Source organism: Antennarius striatus, chromosome 19 (genome assembly GCF_040054535.1).
Source record: "Antennarius striatus isolate MH-2024 chromosome 19, ASM4005453v1, whole genome shotgun sequence".
NCBI lineage: Eukaryota > Metazoa > Chordata > Actinopteri > Lophiiformes > Antennariidae > Antennarius > Antennarius striatus.
The window spans coordinates 14542186-14558854 of NC_090794.1; the positions used below are offsets into that span (position 1 = coordinate 14542186).

General features: G+C 42.4%; 1 protein-coding gene across 5 annotated transcripts in view; it reads right to left on the reverse strand.

Annotated features, from left to right (window-relative positions):
• The window catches only part of nhsl1b (NHS-like 1b), an 88604-nt gene that overhangs the window by 51788 nt on the left and 20147 nt on the right, over positions 1-16669 (reverse strand). The window contains exon 1 of one of the 5 annotated variants that reach the window (XM_068341834.1): positions 1089-2425. The exons of the other annotated variants lie outside the window; for them this stretch is intronic. Within the exon in view, the coding sequence (XP_068197935.1) occupies positions 1089-1329 (241 nt within the window). The 5' untranslated portion in view covers positions 1330-2425. Of the gene's footprint in view, positions 1-1088; positions 2426-16669 lie in introns of those variants that run through there. 5 annotated transcript variants of the gene reach the window in all.

A 16669-nucleotide genomic window follows, 5' to 3' on the forward strand; every position in this document is an offset into this window, starting at 1 on the left:
GGTCAACTGAAGCCTGAAATATATGAATGGAGTTTGTGTCGATCATGATCATGATTACTAGAAAATACAAACAGAATTCTGAAACGGTTGAGCTTAAAAGTGTAGGCAACTCTCGTTCTCTTATCGTTACACACTAAAGGCTTTTTTTGAATTTGGACTTTGGTAATGTAGATGCATAATTAAACACAGGAGTCATCGGGTCTTTGCAGAGCACACCTCCCTGACAACCTCTCAATGCCTCCAGTCACTGGAACAGCAGTGGTATGAGTCAATGTCTTCTTCGTTTGAAGGTAAAGGTTAGTCTGGAGTCACAGCCATTGTCTCCAAAGTCTTAACACCGTTCCCCAAATGCACACACATGCATGTGAACACACAACTAATGAAGCGATGAATAAATAATGAGTCCAAACAGGTAACACAAAACCTCTGAGGTACTGAAGGAGTGTCAATGGCATGCTGACCTCACAGTCACCATGATTAAGTGTAAAACTGGATATGTCATTAATGAAAAGGTGCCATTTGCAGTATTTTAGCGTGGTCTGAGTGACGGCACCCTCACACACACACACACACACACACACACACACACACACACACACACACACACGCACACACACACAAACACACACACACACCTACATTCTGACTGACACCAAGGCCTCGTGCCAACATCGCCTCCACCCTGTTACTCCACCATGCTCATGATTACCATTCCGCAACTGACACATGATTGTTTACCTATCACGCACGCAGGACGCTCTTTGACCCCTTAACAACCCTACTGACGGCAGACACCTCCTGTGATCCCTATCACAACCAGGAAGTGTGAGAGAGTGGAGAACATGGGACCATAAAAAGACAGCGACCCCCTTCTTGCCTTGCTCGTGCCTGTAAACAAACCATTCAGCGGCTTCCTCTCGGAGAGTACAAAGAACAGAAATCCATTCAAAGAAGTCCAAGAAAAGCTGTGATGCAGCAACACAAACACACCGCATGACTCACTGGGTGTGCACGAGATACAAGATGACCAGATTCATTAATCAGTGATAACACTCCACTGTTCTCTCCATCCTTCTCTGTGTCCTCACCTATTTTGTGTTGAGGGTGGTACACCCAGTTGTCATCGTCCTCATCGCTGTCAGTAGCATGAAGGTGGTTGTGAAGATACGACTGTGTTGGACGACTGTGGATTGCGTGGAGCTCGTTCTGGCTGTGGAAGATGCGTCTGCTCTGGCGGGAAAGCGTGGACACACTGAGCCAGCTGAGAGCCCGGGACAGGCCAGCAGGTTTGTCCTTATGGAAGGAAGTGCACTTCTTATCCCCCCTCATCCTCAGTACTGTAGAGGTAGAATTCCTTTTAAGTCTAAGTTTTAAACCAGAAATATTATCCTAAAATATAGATCCTTAGGTTTGACTGGTAGATATTCACTCCAAGTTTAGATCATTCCAAACATTCTTGAATTCAGCACACAGGTCTGCACAGATGCTGAAGTGTTTCAAACTATTAAAGTTCTACAAGGAAAATGAAATTAGCTCCAGGTGAAGTTCAGCCATAGCCCAGTCGTTCTTCAATTTCTTTCCATATCATGACTCTGGCTCGGGTATCAGCATCTTTCTTCTTCAATTATTCTGGGTCACAAGCCAAAAGTCAGACTTAAATCTTCTTTCTCTTTTATACTCAAAGATTCTGGGCATGATTCCCAAACCCAAAGAGGTTATTAGGCAATCCAGCAATGTGGAAAATCACCCCTTTGTAACACAAAGCCGATAAGCATGCGTACATACAAACTCCCTGCTGGCTACAGTAATCCTCTGCGGTGCACGACAGGGTGGAGACAGTTTGCAAATTATAACAAGACACTTTTGGATCACAAGTTAGGAGTTGTTGTTTACAACTATGTGTGTCCTTGAGAGCTGCTATCTTCCGGTTGTTGGAGCACACACACACACCAGCTGACACGCATCGTCTTTGTGCCAGGTCAGCGAAGGAGGTCAAGAGGTGTCAGCGTCACTGGGTCGATTCCAGCCTGGATTTGTGCAAACGAATTTGAATATGAAATCCTGCTGCCGCAAAATCCAGACAGGGATCCTTTCCCGAGTGTGTGGGTGGATGCCCAGTGGTGAAGATGACGTTTCTTCTCAGGGCTTCCATGAACTTCTATTCAATTTTTTAACAAAGCCTTCTTTCCCCCCTGGAATCCGCTGTAAATTACTCCCCGGTGTATTGTTGTCAATGGTAAATGTCGAAAAAACATGTTGTCAAAACCGTCCAACTGGTGCTTGCTGTCCGGATGCGATTCCCGGCACGCGTAGGAATCAGGAAGGGAAGCCCACACCTGCTGAGCTCACCTGCAGCGTGATGCACTGAGAAGTTGATAAGCATGTGCTGGTAAGGATTCCTTAAACTCCGCTGTCAGTCCTGCAGAGCGTCGCGTGTGACTGGATACGAGAGTAGACTGTGTTTTGAGTATAAGGTTAAGATTACACCCAACCCTTGGAGCCACGGCGTTGAAATATGACCCAGCCCATCCCTTTTTCCTTCTGTGCCGCCCTCTTTTTCTATACTTTCTGTGATTCCTGATCTTTGCTCCTCCCCTCCATTCATTTAACGGCATGGCAACGACTCCTTTCTCCCTCCTTCAATCTTTTCCCCTACGTAACACCTTTTTTTTTGTCATTTCTTTCATTTTTTTCATTTCTGTTTACTCTTAATTTCTGTTTGTTCTTAGGGTCTCCAATTATTTGTCAACTTTTAGACATCTTAATGTCATTTGAAAGGTTTGGACAGAGAACATGTGCAGCCTCCGAACCCTACAAGTAGCGATACTGTTGTTTTTAATGGTTCAACATCTCAGACTGTTCCTGCAGCTGATATTCTGCCTGAGGGGCCAGAGACAACTGGTTAAACAACAAGTTTGATGCCAAGAGCGTATGAAAAACACACTAACAACACTCTCCACACAGATCTATTAATCAAAACAGACTCACATATGTGATTGCTTTATATTCTTCTGTAAAACGTTGATCTACATGAAGACAGTGAACCTCTGGGGTCTCTGGTGCACACATGTTCATGAGGTGAGGATTTTCCATTCAAGGGTAACCACAGAGGGAATGTGTGACCGCAAGGTGTGACAAGGTATGAGTGTGTGTGTGTGTGTGTGTGTGTGTGTGTGTGTGTGTGTGTGTGTGTGTGTGTGTGTGTGTGTGTGTGTGTGTTTTCATGAGACAAATGTTTCACAATAGCTCCAAACCCTGATTAATGCCCTTTGCTTTGCTTCCTAGCTCCTATTGATATGACTGATCCTATCGATTTGAAGCTATAACTTTATTGTGGCTCTTGTTTTGGACCAATCACACAGCTGAAAGCTGATCCCAGATCTGAGGCTGGGGAGGAGTGTAAACCTATACTTAAACGCCATCACTCTGACAGGTCTCTGAACTAATTTTCTTTTCCCTTCAGAGAAGAAATCTACCACCTCAGCACTTGGTGTTTACACAAAGGAACAACTGGCCACTGTAAGGCCCGAAGTTAACACTGAAATATAAAACACTGTGTCGCACATCACTTGTATATTTAGAGAATTCTGTCTGCACTGATGACACACTAAACCACAGTCCTTTAAATAATTAACCTGTATGACTCCTCTGTGCAGCAATAATGCACAAAGGATTGTAAAAAGTATGAAATGAGATTAAAACTTCACACAAAGATGACGTGGGTTTGGAAGGAAGTAACAACTATAAAATAACTTGGTACAAATTTGTACCAATAAACTGATGTGGAAAACGATCTGTAATAAATGCAAGGATGAAACACAGACCCGACATTTCCGTCCATTGATTTCCTCTTTTCAGGAAGAAAAGCCTGTTTAGTACCGTAACTCCCTCAGGGAAATGAAAGGTCAGAGGTCATCATAAGAGGACAGCATCCTGGGTCAACCCCCGCTTTACTTCCATTTCATAAATCTCGTTTTCATTCCTTTAAAGCTGCACAGAGAAGCAGCAGCAGTGACAATAATCAATAATCAATAATAGATAAAAGAGTAGTGGACATTTAACGGCTTCGGTTTGCTGCTCCCAGTTGGAGGACAGCAGGGATGGTGACATCTGGCAGCTTAGCTTCCTGTTTCTAAAGAACTGAGTACATTTTTGATCTATGAAGGAATATTCATGAGTCTCTGACATTTTAGTGTCAGTTTGTGATACACCTGCCTTCCCTGTGATTCTCAGGATTCTCTGATCATTGGTCAAATTCTTGGCCCGTCTAGCTAAAATATTTTCTAGCAAAAAATACACAAAGAATAATATAGAATTTACTCCAATGCATGTACATATAATTACATCAGCGTCACCACAGTCTTTCTTAGTATGTGTACCACATACATGCTCTGCAGTCTGTAAAGGAAGTGACAGCAAACAGTCTCTGATTAGATAGACTCTAACCAGCCCTTGTTTTAACAGGTGGAAACGCAATATGGACTGAGAGGAGTTAAAGAAATAGACCAGACAATGATAAACTGATCTCATGTTACTGTTATTATCTTTCTTTACACTCTGCATGTTTTTTAAACAGGATCAGCTGACCAATAAGATCCTAACATTGTTGTCACCTTAGACCTAAAACACACAGCAGAAGTATTTGGGGCAGCAGAGGATCAGCGAATCAATCAAAGAAACAAACAACAACAACAAAAGCATTCAAAAGCTCAGAATTAAGGTTTTAGAAAACTGGATTCACTGAAAATGAGAGAGTCTTTTGAAATCAGTGATTATGAAGATATAACATCCAAATCTGAAAAGACTAATTCCTGTAATTTTACTGAAAATGAAAGACAATTTAGTTAAGCCAAATGACACATTACGATGAAAAGCCCCAATTTCACCTTGATTTATGATTGCATGTGTGCGCAAACGCACAAACACATACACACACACACACGCACGCACGCACGAAAGGACACACACACACACACACACACACACAACGGGCTGTCACGAAAGGTGTGATGGAGGCGGTGGCATGAGTGGAACAGTCACCCCATCAGACATCAGAGGCCTGACGTCGATACAAGCAGACCAGACATCGTCTGTCAGCCTTACACAACCCTACCTGGAGGCACCACAGGAGGGAGGACACACACACACACACACACACACACACACACACACACACACACACACACACACACACACACACATTTAAATACAGACAAAAGCAGCACTTAATGCACCCATAAGTCTGTAATTGGAATGTCTCCCCCTCTCTTAAAAAGACAAAAGCGACGGCTATGTGTCTGTCTGTTAAACTCCAGCCAGTACCCTTTGACGTGTGCGCGTGTGTGTGTGTGTGTGTGTGTGTGTGTGTGTGTCTGCGGTAACACATTCATTCAGAGCCAACTAAACACAGGGGTTCACAGAGGAAGTCTTATTACCAGATAGCACCCCACATTTACTGCCAGTGCTGGAAAAAAGCGTTGGTGCTTGTGTGTGATTTTGTTGCAAGGCCACATTTGGGGTATATTTCAACCAAAGGTGTTGATTAAGACCAACTTTTGTTTTTTCTCCAGTTTCATTTCATATTCAGATCTCTACCATTAATTTAAGTGAGGTTTTAGGACGAGTATCCTGTGAAGTAATATCAGACAAGAAAACCACGCTGAACCCGTGACACTGAACTAGTAGGAGCCTCAGGGATGTGTTAGAATCTTCCTGAAGTATAACACACACACTTTAATGAGATGAATTTGTGTCGTGTGCAGTAAGTCTCGATGTCTTATACCTTCTGTGACCTATGATTACAAAGTTATTCATGTTTCAGAGGTTTTTCATTCTCTGTTTTTTCATTCTCTGTTTGACATTTCTGTACCCCTGGGGTTATCTAAAGACCTCACCTACGAAGGGTGGGAGTACTTCATAGATCTAGCTCTGTGTGTTACGTCTCATCACGATTTATCAGGATTCTCTCTTTCGTGTTACTTTAACGGTTATGTATGCACGACGCCTAAAACATTCTGTTAATCCTTGCATTTGTTTCCATCTCTGAACAAATAATATTTTCTTTATTGGATTAAAGTTGGGGAAAGATTAGTGCTTTCGTCAGACTGCAGATGATTACACAAACACAACTACACTCAATTATTTACTAAACAGACAATAATTAAAAGCAGCAACTTCATGGACAAGTTATAAGTTCTTCACTGTGGAGTGTGTAAACAGAAAAGTTTAAATTAATGTTTAATTACTGTTGTCACAACATGAATAACATCGACACGACGACAACATTTGCGGATTCACATGCCAGAACCAGACAGTGTGGTGTAACTTTTTAAAACAACATATAATTAAATCATAGCCACATTTTCTTTATGTGGAGGGACGAAAAGAAGTTTAAAAAGCAAAGACACAGGATAACAAACACACTTGTTTTATACCTGACAACGACACACTGATTACACGCAAAACAACATCCTTCCTGAGTGTGAGCGCTGCTTCCTGTTGTTATCTTCAAACACACTAACGATGGTTTTATCATCTGTCCTCCCCTGACTACTGCTGACCGGTGGTGCTTCAACCTCTGACCTCTGACCTGCCTTTAAGCTGGAGAGCTCAACCTTCACCTCAGCTGGCAGTATGTCTGAGTGGATCTTGACTTTACTACCTAATTGAGCAAATTCTTATGCAGACATATTTAAATTGTATTTACTGCAAACTAGAAGATTTTGTTCTTAAACTTCCTGTCAGGTTTTATTAACGAACTCCAGCTATGCTCTTTCACTGCTGCTTTAAAGCAAACCAACCTCTCTTACCACAGTCATCCGTCTAGCAGGTGTTTATGTGGATAAGCTTAATAAAGAATGCATTGCACTAAAAGCACCATTAAATTATGTTGTAATGACTTCAGAGCCAAGGGCAGACACCGATGAGGACGCTGCTTTCACTTGTCAATGAAAATGAATGAATAGTGTGAGACACACTGCTGTGTGTCGGTAGCCTTCAGAAGGGAGGGGACAGATCTCAAATCATTTTTGTTGGGTGTCTCAGAGCAACTGATGACTGAGCACACAAACACATAAGCAATAAGCCTGTCCACACACACACAGGTCAACAGAATTAAAATAAAAATCAAGCTTGTTCTATGCCACTCTAGCTTAATTAAATAACAGTCTGGGGAGGTGAGTAAACAAGACACAAGTACATACTGACGGGTGGATGAAGGAAAGAGAACCTCTCACATTACATATGCTGAGTGGATGGAGGCTGCCCTCTGGTGGAGTCCATCACACAATTAGTCTGATCACAGAACATTAAAAAATTAAAACATTACTTTGATCATAAATGCTTTTGGCCATTTTTCATCAACAATGGCAAGTTATCTGATTCCTGCTTCTTTGACTGATGGAAATGAAGCTAGTATTTTTGGGTCTGAAAACCTGGAATCTAACACATTTAACAAACCAACACATCAAGAGTTTAACATTACAAATTTACAATGTTTGTGTTTCTCTTAAACGTCTCAAACACATTCTCCTAATCTTTAACTATTCTTTAACCACACTGGAAAACAACTTTTTGAGTTCAGACACAAAGATCAAATCTAAGACTAGTTGACTTCTTATGAGCTACACAGAATGTGACAGTGCTTTTAAAATAAAACATGAATGACTGCATTACTTTACTTCCAATGGTCTGAAAATGCTGCTGAATGCCATCAATAGATATCACATAAATAATCATGTATTTGTACTTCACACCACACGAGGGCACCATCACATTAAAATTCCTTTGAGAAACGACCTCCAACTTATTGGTCAGCAGGTTAAATGGACCAGGAAGTCTCAGTGCATTTGTGTGTACCTGCCCAACACTTAACTATTGCAGTAAAGCCAATAAAGCTCACTATCTCATGGCCTGAAGGGAATGAAGTACATTTGTGTGTTAATGGGAAAAGATAGCTATCCCTGTCAGAGATAACGCCGCCATCTCAAACATTCAAGGCCTATATTTGGCTGGCCTCTGTGGAACAAGCTTTTCATGGACACACACACACACACATGCACACACACACATACGATGTGAGATTAGTCGGCAAAACAGAGGTGGCCTAAAACCCTTGAGCCAACTTTTGTTAGTTGACTGTGATTTAAAGACAAATCCCCTCATTCCTCCAGTCACGTGCTCCAATGTGTGTGTGTACATTATTCTCTAGTAAAACCTGCCGGCTTAGCTGTATGTTCCATTCTCACACAACCCTCCTGTGTATGCACTTAAGACTGTGTGAACACATGTGTGCATGTGAGTCCTGTGTGAGTGTAGTTTATCCCCAAACACAAAGAGGAAAAACAAAGCAGGTACTGACCTTTGACCTTTCACTCTGACCCTAAAGGGGCAGGTCACTCCAAGCTTAAGCCAAGCTCTAAGTCAGTCACATGTGTTTGATTTTTCAGCATTCAAGACACACAATAAACACAAAGGCAAACAAGGCCCAGAGTGGGTGTGTTTAAACCACATGTGTTACAACATGACGGCTGCAGAGTGCACTTGTTCCAACATGTATGAAATCACATGAATGTTCTTATAAGAGTTATCCATGTTAGCGCTGTTGGTTCAGGAGGAGAGAAGTTTCGTCTCCGTCTGCATGGAGACAGAAGGAAAGGCAAAGAGTGTAACGCCGCGATACTGCAGCATGAAGAGAACAAAGATTTGAAAAGGGAGTGGCAATACAGTTTACAAGACAAATGAACGCCAGTAATACGAGGAGGGAATTCTCTCTGTCTCTCTCTCTCTCCCCCATGCACACACCCTGCAGGCCTGTGTCCAGTGGTTGAAGGGGAGAAAGGGTGCGGTCAGCTCTGTGCATTCCTGATCAGTCATGCCTGAGTGGAGGAGTGTTTCCAGCAGACCTGAGGCCAGATGTGGTCCATGTTTGCATTCAGGTTTTCAACAATCTGTGGTGTTCACAAAATCATGTGCAGAGGCCAAACTCAAGCCATTAAAGAACACGACTGTGTGATGTGTGACAACTGGCTGCTGGAGATGAGAAGGCTTTTATTTGCTGAGTTACACTCTGCCTTTACTGTCCTGTACGTGACGTTATTTGGAATGTCACTAATAGAAGAATTTTCTCAAGCAAATTATGAAATGTAAAACATCTCAAGTTCTTAAATAGATCACTTTGCAAACACACAACCTGTAAACGTACACACACACACACAGTCCACCGATGGACATGAAGGAGCAGATGTGGTTTGTAATCAACAATTTATGTCTATTTTCAGTTGATGAGCTGTCAAACAGCTTGTTTGTCATGGCCACAGTGTTCAAACTGAGTTTGAGTAATCCTAATATCTTGTTCAACCTGTTTTTCAATCTTCCGGGTGTGTAAAACGTTTGTTTGCGTGTCACGGAGTGTTTTATCTTCCACCTGAGTTTGACAAGCAGCTGTTTGTGGCGCAGCACCGGTCAGGAAAGAACAATACACAATTCGTACAAATTCAATAAATACCAATATGAGAAAACGTAAACAGGTATTTGTAAAGATTTACACACCCATACACACACAGATACACACAATACTGTCTTTGTAGCATGTACTCATCTCATCTCTGAACATATGACTGCATGTCCCTGGTATGGATTATTGTGTTTGAAAATGAATGTTGTATCACATCCCTGTGTAGTGTTGTGGAAACACTCCATGCTGACAAAACACACACAAACACACACGTGTAAATACATCACACATGCCAACACAGGATCTGCTTTTACTTTAGTTTTGGTGATATTTGACACCAGTGTGTTTGTGTTAAGTTGTTTAGAGCTGATGCAGAGAGGGAGAGCCTCCCTAGTTATTCTCCAGGTCATAAATTGAGCAGATGACAGGCTTTAACTGTTTACACCAGTTCCGACTGTGCAGTCCAGCTCCTTTACCAGACGACTTCTGTTGTCAGACCTCATTCAGTCTGGTGCCAAAACATCCAGCGTATCCCTGACTGCAGCGCTGGGTGGGCTAGGTAATAACAGGATCTACAGTACAACTGTTTCTACAATGAGAATTCTTGAACCAAAACGATGTGTAACCTCTATTCTTAAAACAAATCAGCCCCTGTGGGTCAAATCTTTCTCTGGTTTCAGAAAATTTATGACAGAAATTACTGTGGACTCCTGGGGTACAGGGTTGAGTGCTTAAAGAACAGCAGAGACAAAGTTCAGCTCATGTGCTGACAGCTAATCTGGCAACCCACCAGGAGTCCAATCTGGCAACTCGCCCGCCCAACCCCAGCGGGACCTGTGGACTACAGGTGCTGCAGGCTAATGTGTGTTCATATGGGAGTGTGTGTCTACGTGTGCGAGAAGCAGAGACAATGAGAGGTAAAGACTCACAAATAAAGAATATCAGCAGAAGTGGTTTTCTGATAAGCATGAGCGGAGGTGTGAGAATTACAGGCCACATGTTTACATACATAAAGCTGTTTAACAAGCACACAAGTGAGGAGAAATCTAATAAAACACAGGATGTGTGAAATAACATTTACAGCAGCTTTGCTGTACATTGATGTGTGCGTATGTGTGTGTGTTTCCACTCGTGTGTGTGTCTGTGTGTGTGTGTGTGTCTGTGTGTGTGTGTGTGTGTGTGTGTGTGTGTGTGTGTGTGTGTGTGTGTGTGTGTGTGTGTGTGTGTGTGTGTGTGTGTGTGTGTGTGTGTGTGTGTGTGTGTGTGTGTGAGGCCTGCAACTCTTCCAGAAACACTCGAGGCTGGCATTAACACTGATTTAAAAAGGAGGGGAGCTACACGGAGGATAACAGCAGCCACAAAAGTAAAAGTGATGAAGTGCAAGATTGATAGAGGAGTCAGAGAAGAAGAACGCTATCAAACAGAGAGAGATAAAGAGGGAGAGGGAAACAGAGTGAAGATAACAAGATAAAAGACAAAAAGGCAGCCAGAGTGAGAGACAGAGTAAATTATGCTGATTGAGCAGACGCCAAACCGACCGTTGAAGTGACAACAGGGGCCCACTTTGGGTCTGGCATTTTGCCCTCTACAGCTGTGAGAAGTCTGACACCCCCACCCACACACACACACACACACACACACACACACACACACACACACACACACACACAACCAAACACACACACACAGAGAGCATGCAAAAGTGTTCGTTATTCTGGGCTTACGGTGCTGCATCAACCCAACACATGCCTCCTTTAAAATCTGAGACCAATGTCTTTCCATCACTCCTCACTACTGATCCAGGAACAGCTTCCAAAGCACGTCAAACTGCTGGTGAGGGATTTAAGGACAGACTCTGGATCAGCTGTTGGTGGCAGGACCAGCTGGTCCTTATAGATGTACGGCTACAACTATGGATGTAACGGTGGACGATCTCAAACTCACATAAGGGACGACTGACAATAGAGCAGCAGTTCAACGGATCACACACACAGACACACATACATAATGTACATGCAGTATATACACACACGAATACACAAACACATGCTGCTGTCTGGTCGCCAATATGACATGAGAAGACAGTCAAAATGTGCACACAGGCAAATACAAGAATAAAAAATGACTCCAGATTATTGGTCCCACAAGCTACCAAATGTTTTAGAGTCCCATCTGGCAACACTCCCTCTCTCTCACTTTCCCTCTCCCCATCTGGGTTCTCCATCCCTCTACATCCATCTCTGTCTCAGGCTCCTCTTCCCTCCTCTCCTCCCGTCTTGTGTTGCTGATTTGAATTGTGGTTGACACATCCCAGAAAGCATGGTTTCAACATTTTTCTCTGGCTTTGTCCCCTTTCTCTGGGCCTCTCTCCTCCACCTCTAATCTCTCTCTTCTCACACACAACCCCTCTTTGTGTGTCTACGTTGAGGGAGTGTAACACAAACTTCCAGCTTACCTCGGACTCTGAGCCAAAGGCCACTGGTGGCGGCCACCCACTCACGGGGACTTCCCCGCCTCTGTATCCGGTCCTCACATCGGTTTGTCTGCATGCATGTGTCTGAGGCCTTCACAGGTGTGTGTCTGTGTGTGCACAGGCGTCGGTGTGTCTGGGTGTGCATTTCACACTAAGATCTCTGCATACGTGTTTGCATTCGCTTGTCCTCACTGCTACTGTCCACACTGGTAATAGCATGTGTGTCTGTCTGCACATTTACATCCTCTCCACTGATCATCGTCTGTAGAACACAATAACGGGCTATAAGACTAATTTCTGCTGGTGTAGGAAGTCTGGTGCTTCACATCCATCACTACACACACGAGTATTCAGTTACTAGCCACAGGAAAATATTGTTCTCTCTGACAAAAGAAAGTAAAAACATGAAATACATCCCCGTCCGAGACAAGAATTGTGTGTTTTTCATTGTAGCTTAAGTTCCACTAGCACCTCCTCCACATCTTAGACCTCCAACCGGGCCTCCTAAGATACTGTATGTAGTAGAAAATCTCCATTACACAGTACCAACTGGTAATCTGTTCAAGAAACATTCATTAAAACTAAAAGCAATAATTTGGATGCAAATTGTATTTACTAACCACACGCTTACAAAGTGTTCTCAAGCCTATGTAGTAACATCCTTTAAATACTGTGTTTCAAAAGTGGATAATCTGTTCCCGAGAACAACGCAACTCTTCGCTTCTTTGAGAGATTCCCTCTCATACCAAACCATCAAACATTCACCAGATAACATGGGTCAACTCCTCCAGCCTTTTCTTGGCCTTGTTCCAGTGTGTTTCCTGCAAGTTGTTGGCATCAAATTCAAAACCAGTCAGCCCAAAGAGAGCAAACCTCCAAAGCAATTCAGCTTCCCCAGTAAAGACCAGTCACCTCGTCAGATCCTCAGAGGATCACCCCTTAACCAACTCAGAATTAGTAGTTCGATGTGTAGGATGCTGGTCAAGAAAAATAATATTAAATTAATGGTTAGTTCAGTAAGTCAGATCAGTAAGATGCATTAAATCTGGTATATTTCAGCTACAATATCATCTTGATGGATCGTGTATAGAGATATTATTTTCTGAGATCAGTCACACAAATACAGCTTTTGACCAAACCAAACATGGGTTTGATACACTACACACACACACACACACACACACACACACACACACACACACACACACACACACACACACACATCAGATGTAGCATGTAGCTCTGTGATACAGTATCTTTTTTTTCCAAAGGAGAAACAGAAGTATTTGTCATCCAGCTGCTTTCTGACAGATAAATCTAACTCCTTGACTCTTCCTAGTGTTTCCATCAACCATCTTTCATTAGAAAGTTTAAAATGTTCCTTTTGGCTAACAATAGCATGTTTATAGAGCTGCTGATCGACTAATATTGTTCCTGTAGATCATAAAAAAGTAAAATAAAAGGCTGCCCTTCATAACGAACTGTGGAGGCGAATCTTCTCAACACCTTCTTGACCTTTTGTCCTCTAAACCAATAAAAGATTCAGAGGTTCCCATTCCTGACAAAAACATTTTTTCCAGCTGGAATAATAAAATAGCTTGTAAATTTTAGGATATGAATGGGTGGATGGACTGGTTGGACGAGTCAGCTGTAGCTACAGGCCGCGGGCGACAGCGCTGGGACTGTGTGGGGAGAAGGGATACGGGTTGCAGGGTGTGAGACAGCTCAGCTACCTACAGCGAGAAAACATTGGTGGCTCAGATGAAGGAACTGGAGAAACACTGGAGTCTCAGTGGGTGGTGAGAAAAACCGCTACGAGTATTTATGTGTGTGTGTGTGTGTGTGTGTGTGTGTGTGTGTGTGTGTGTGTGTGTGTGTGTGTGTGTGTGTGTGTGTGTGTGTGTGTGTGTGTGAATGATACAAAGCCAGAGAGAGGAAAACAGAACAGTGCTTGCGGGCTTTGCGTTGAACAGCATTGAAAAAACACTGAGGCCAATGATCTCATTCAAACACAAGGCATTATTTCATTTGATCACATCCAGAGCCTAACCCCCAGGGTAAACTCACTACCTGGGCAACACACCTTCACACACGCGTACACAGCATACAATAGTTGTGCTCGTTTAAAAACATTTTGGGAGGGACCTCCTCCAGCTATCCTAGATTTGAGTTTAAAACCAGTCACACTGTAGCTTAGTATGGAGGGTAATGAAAAGAAGAGGTGTGCTGTACTGTGGAGAAACAACATGTGAATCACTGAGTGTGCACTACAACACTTACCTGTTAAATTGTGCAGGCAGGGTCAAAAAGGGTTGGGTCAAGTCAAGATGTTAGGTACCAGAACCAAACCATGTGGAGAGATAGAGAAGAGGAGAGCAATATTGGAGCGCATTAGTTTCATTCAAACGAAACAAAAACAGTATAAAAACAGATAGGCCATGCCGTACAAATAGCTCAAACTTTGTTGTATGGTCCAGTGTAAATGCTAAAAGTAGGTTTCCAGCGGTAGTCACGTGTGTGTGTGTGTGTTTTCATGCTGTAATGAAAAGTGGGCCCTGACTGCATTTTCTTCATGCAAATGACCAATGGGATAAAGACAAATAAATCTGGAAAAACAGCTTTGCAGTAAAAAGCCAAAGGGCCTTATCTTAATATTGCAAAGCACCGGTTCACACCCAGCGTTCACACTGTTGAAGTAAAGGCACTTTGCCATCTGTGCACCCGTGAATTTTTAAAGTGTTAAGATGGACAGGAACAGTGTTAGCACAGCGCTATCCTAAGACAGCAGGAAGTGCTACACTACTGACCCACAGAGCCGTGGTGTAAGGTCAACAGCAGAATGTGTTCCTGTAGTTTAAAGGATGCCTTATTGACAAGACAGTTTACAAAGGCAGGATCAGAGTGTGGATGTACACTGCTTGTAAGGAGACAGAGAAATATATTTTTAGCCACATAAACAGATGTTTATTTTCTCCAAAGTAGCAATCTCCACCAGCACACATTTCATGCCACCTCCGATGACAAGAATGTGCTGTTGAAAATATATAATTTTGACATCATTTCACAAATAGAAAAGAATCAGTTGATCAATAATTTAAGAATTTTTGACCAGGACACAAGCAGCTCCGATGTTTGTAAAATTACATGCTGTGCAACAATAAATTCCTGAGAGATCATAAATAAATACAAACTAGGACAGTTTGTTCGTTACAACATGTCTTATCCTGGAGCCTGATAAGGAGCTGGGCTTGATCACTGGAAATATGTGTTGGAAGCTTATCAAGAGCACCTGTTGAGACATGGCAAAATAACAACGTGACACTGCTGACATTAACTTAAACATCCTGCAAATGTTACAAGGACAGGAATTGTTTGTTTACTGGTGGCAAGAGGTTTCCATTCCAGCCACAGTTCCTGTTGATTCTTCCACACCTCAGCAATGACTTCTGACACAACACAAGCAATAACACCAATCCAAGAAGAGCTTAAAATTTTTTTAAAAAATTAGACAAAGAAGTGATGGATCTCTGTGAGGAGTTTTAAAAATTTATCAAGAATCCTACACACTGTGTTGGCACTCACTACAGGTACTGTGAGTACACAGAAGGTCAATCAAGGCAACTTTTGAATGCAGACACAAACACATTCTCAAGGCCGATTGGAATTGTTGCTTCTCAGCAACATTGGAATTGTTGCTTCTCAAACCTCGGGGCAGCACAGTTTGAGTTTGAAAACATACTATATAAAAAACAGTTTGTCATTCAAGCACACATCTCATTTGGAAATAACCATTGTAAATGTTTACTGTATCTTTGCAAGAGGGATAAATAGAAGCAAAGCAGGAACTGAATCCTAAACCGTACAGCAAAAATTTAAAAACAGAACGGAGTGACACAAAACGTAATACACTGGACTGTAATGAAATCCACAGTGGGAAGGTGATAAAGAGCAATGTGGGTTAAAAGAACAACACTGGACCGAGTGTGATGTGAGAGATGAAAGTGTTGATGAATGCAGCTTTACTAATGAGCTCATTCACACCTTAGAGATTTGGTTAGTAAGGTCAGGAAGGGGCGTGTGTGTGTGTGTGTGTGTGTGTGTGTGTGTGTGTGTGTGTGTGTGTGTGTGTGTGTGTGTGTGTGTGTGTGTGTGTGTGTGTGTGTGTGTGTGTGTGTGTGTGTGTGTGTGTGTGTGTGTGTGTGTGTGTGTGTGTAGTGTATCAAACCCACGTTTGGTCAAAAGCTGTATTTGTGTGATTTGTGTGTTTGCTCAATCAAACTATCCTCATATGTCAAATTTCCGATTAAATCTCATTTGATACTGTAGAGCAGCACAAATCCTTTGTAAGCTTCCTTTTTGTTGATGTGGATTACATACAAGTTTGATTTATTTAATTATGAACAAGTAATTGTGATTTGAATTTTTTAGCCAAGAAATATAATTACATCCCGCTTCAAAGCAGATGTATTGTGATTGTCAGTGTTCGTCCGTTCATTCTTCCGTCTGTTAGTCCACCAAATATTTTCGTAACCGTTGCAGATAGAAAAATGAAACCAAAAGCACATTACTCAGGTGGTCAAGGTCAAATTTCCACTTTTGTACACTCAGGAACCGGATAAGATAGAAAGACAAGGGAAAAGGCCAGTGTGAGTAAGACGAGAAGATCAAAGCTAGTGCTTTGACCACCTCTGCACAAGCTTTGATCTACGGTCAAAGATAGCTTTGACCATAGCTTTGACCTA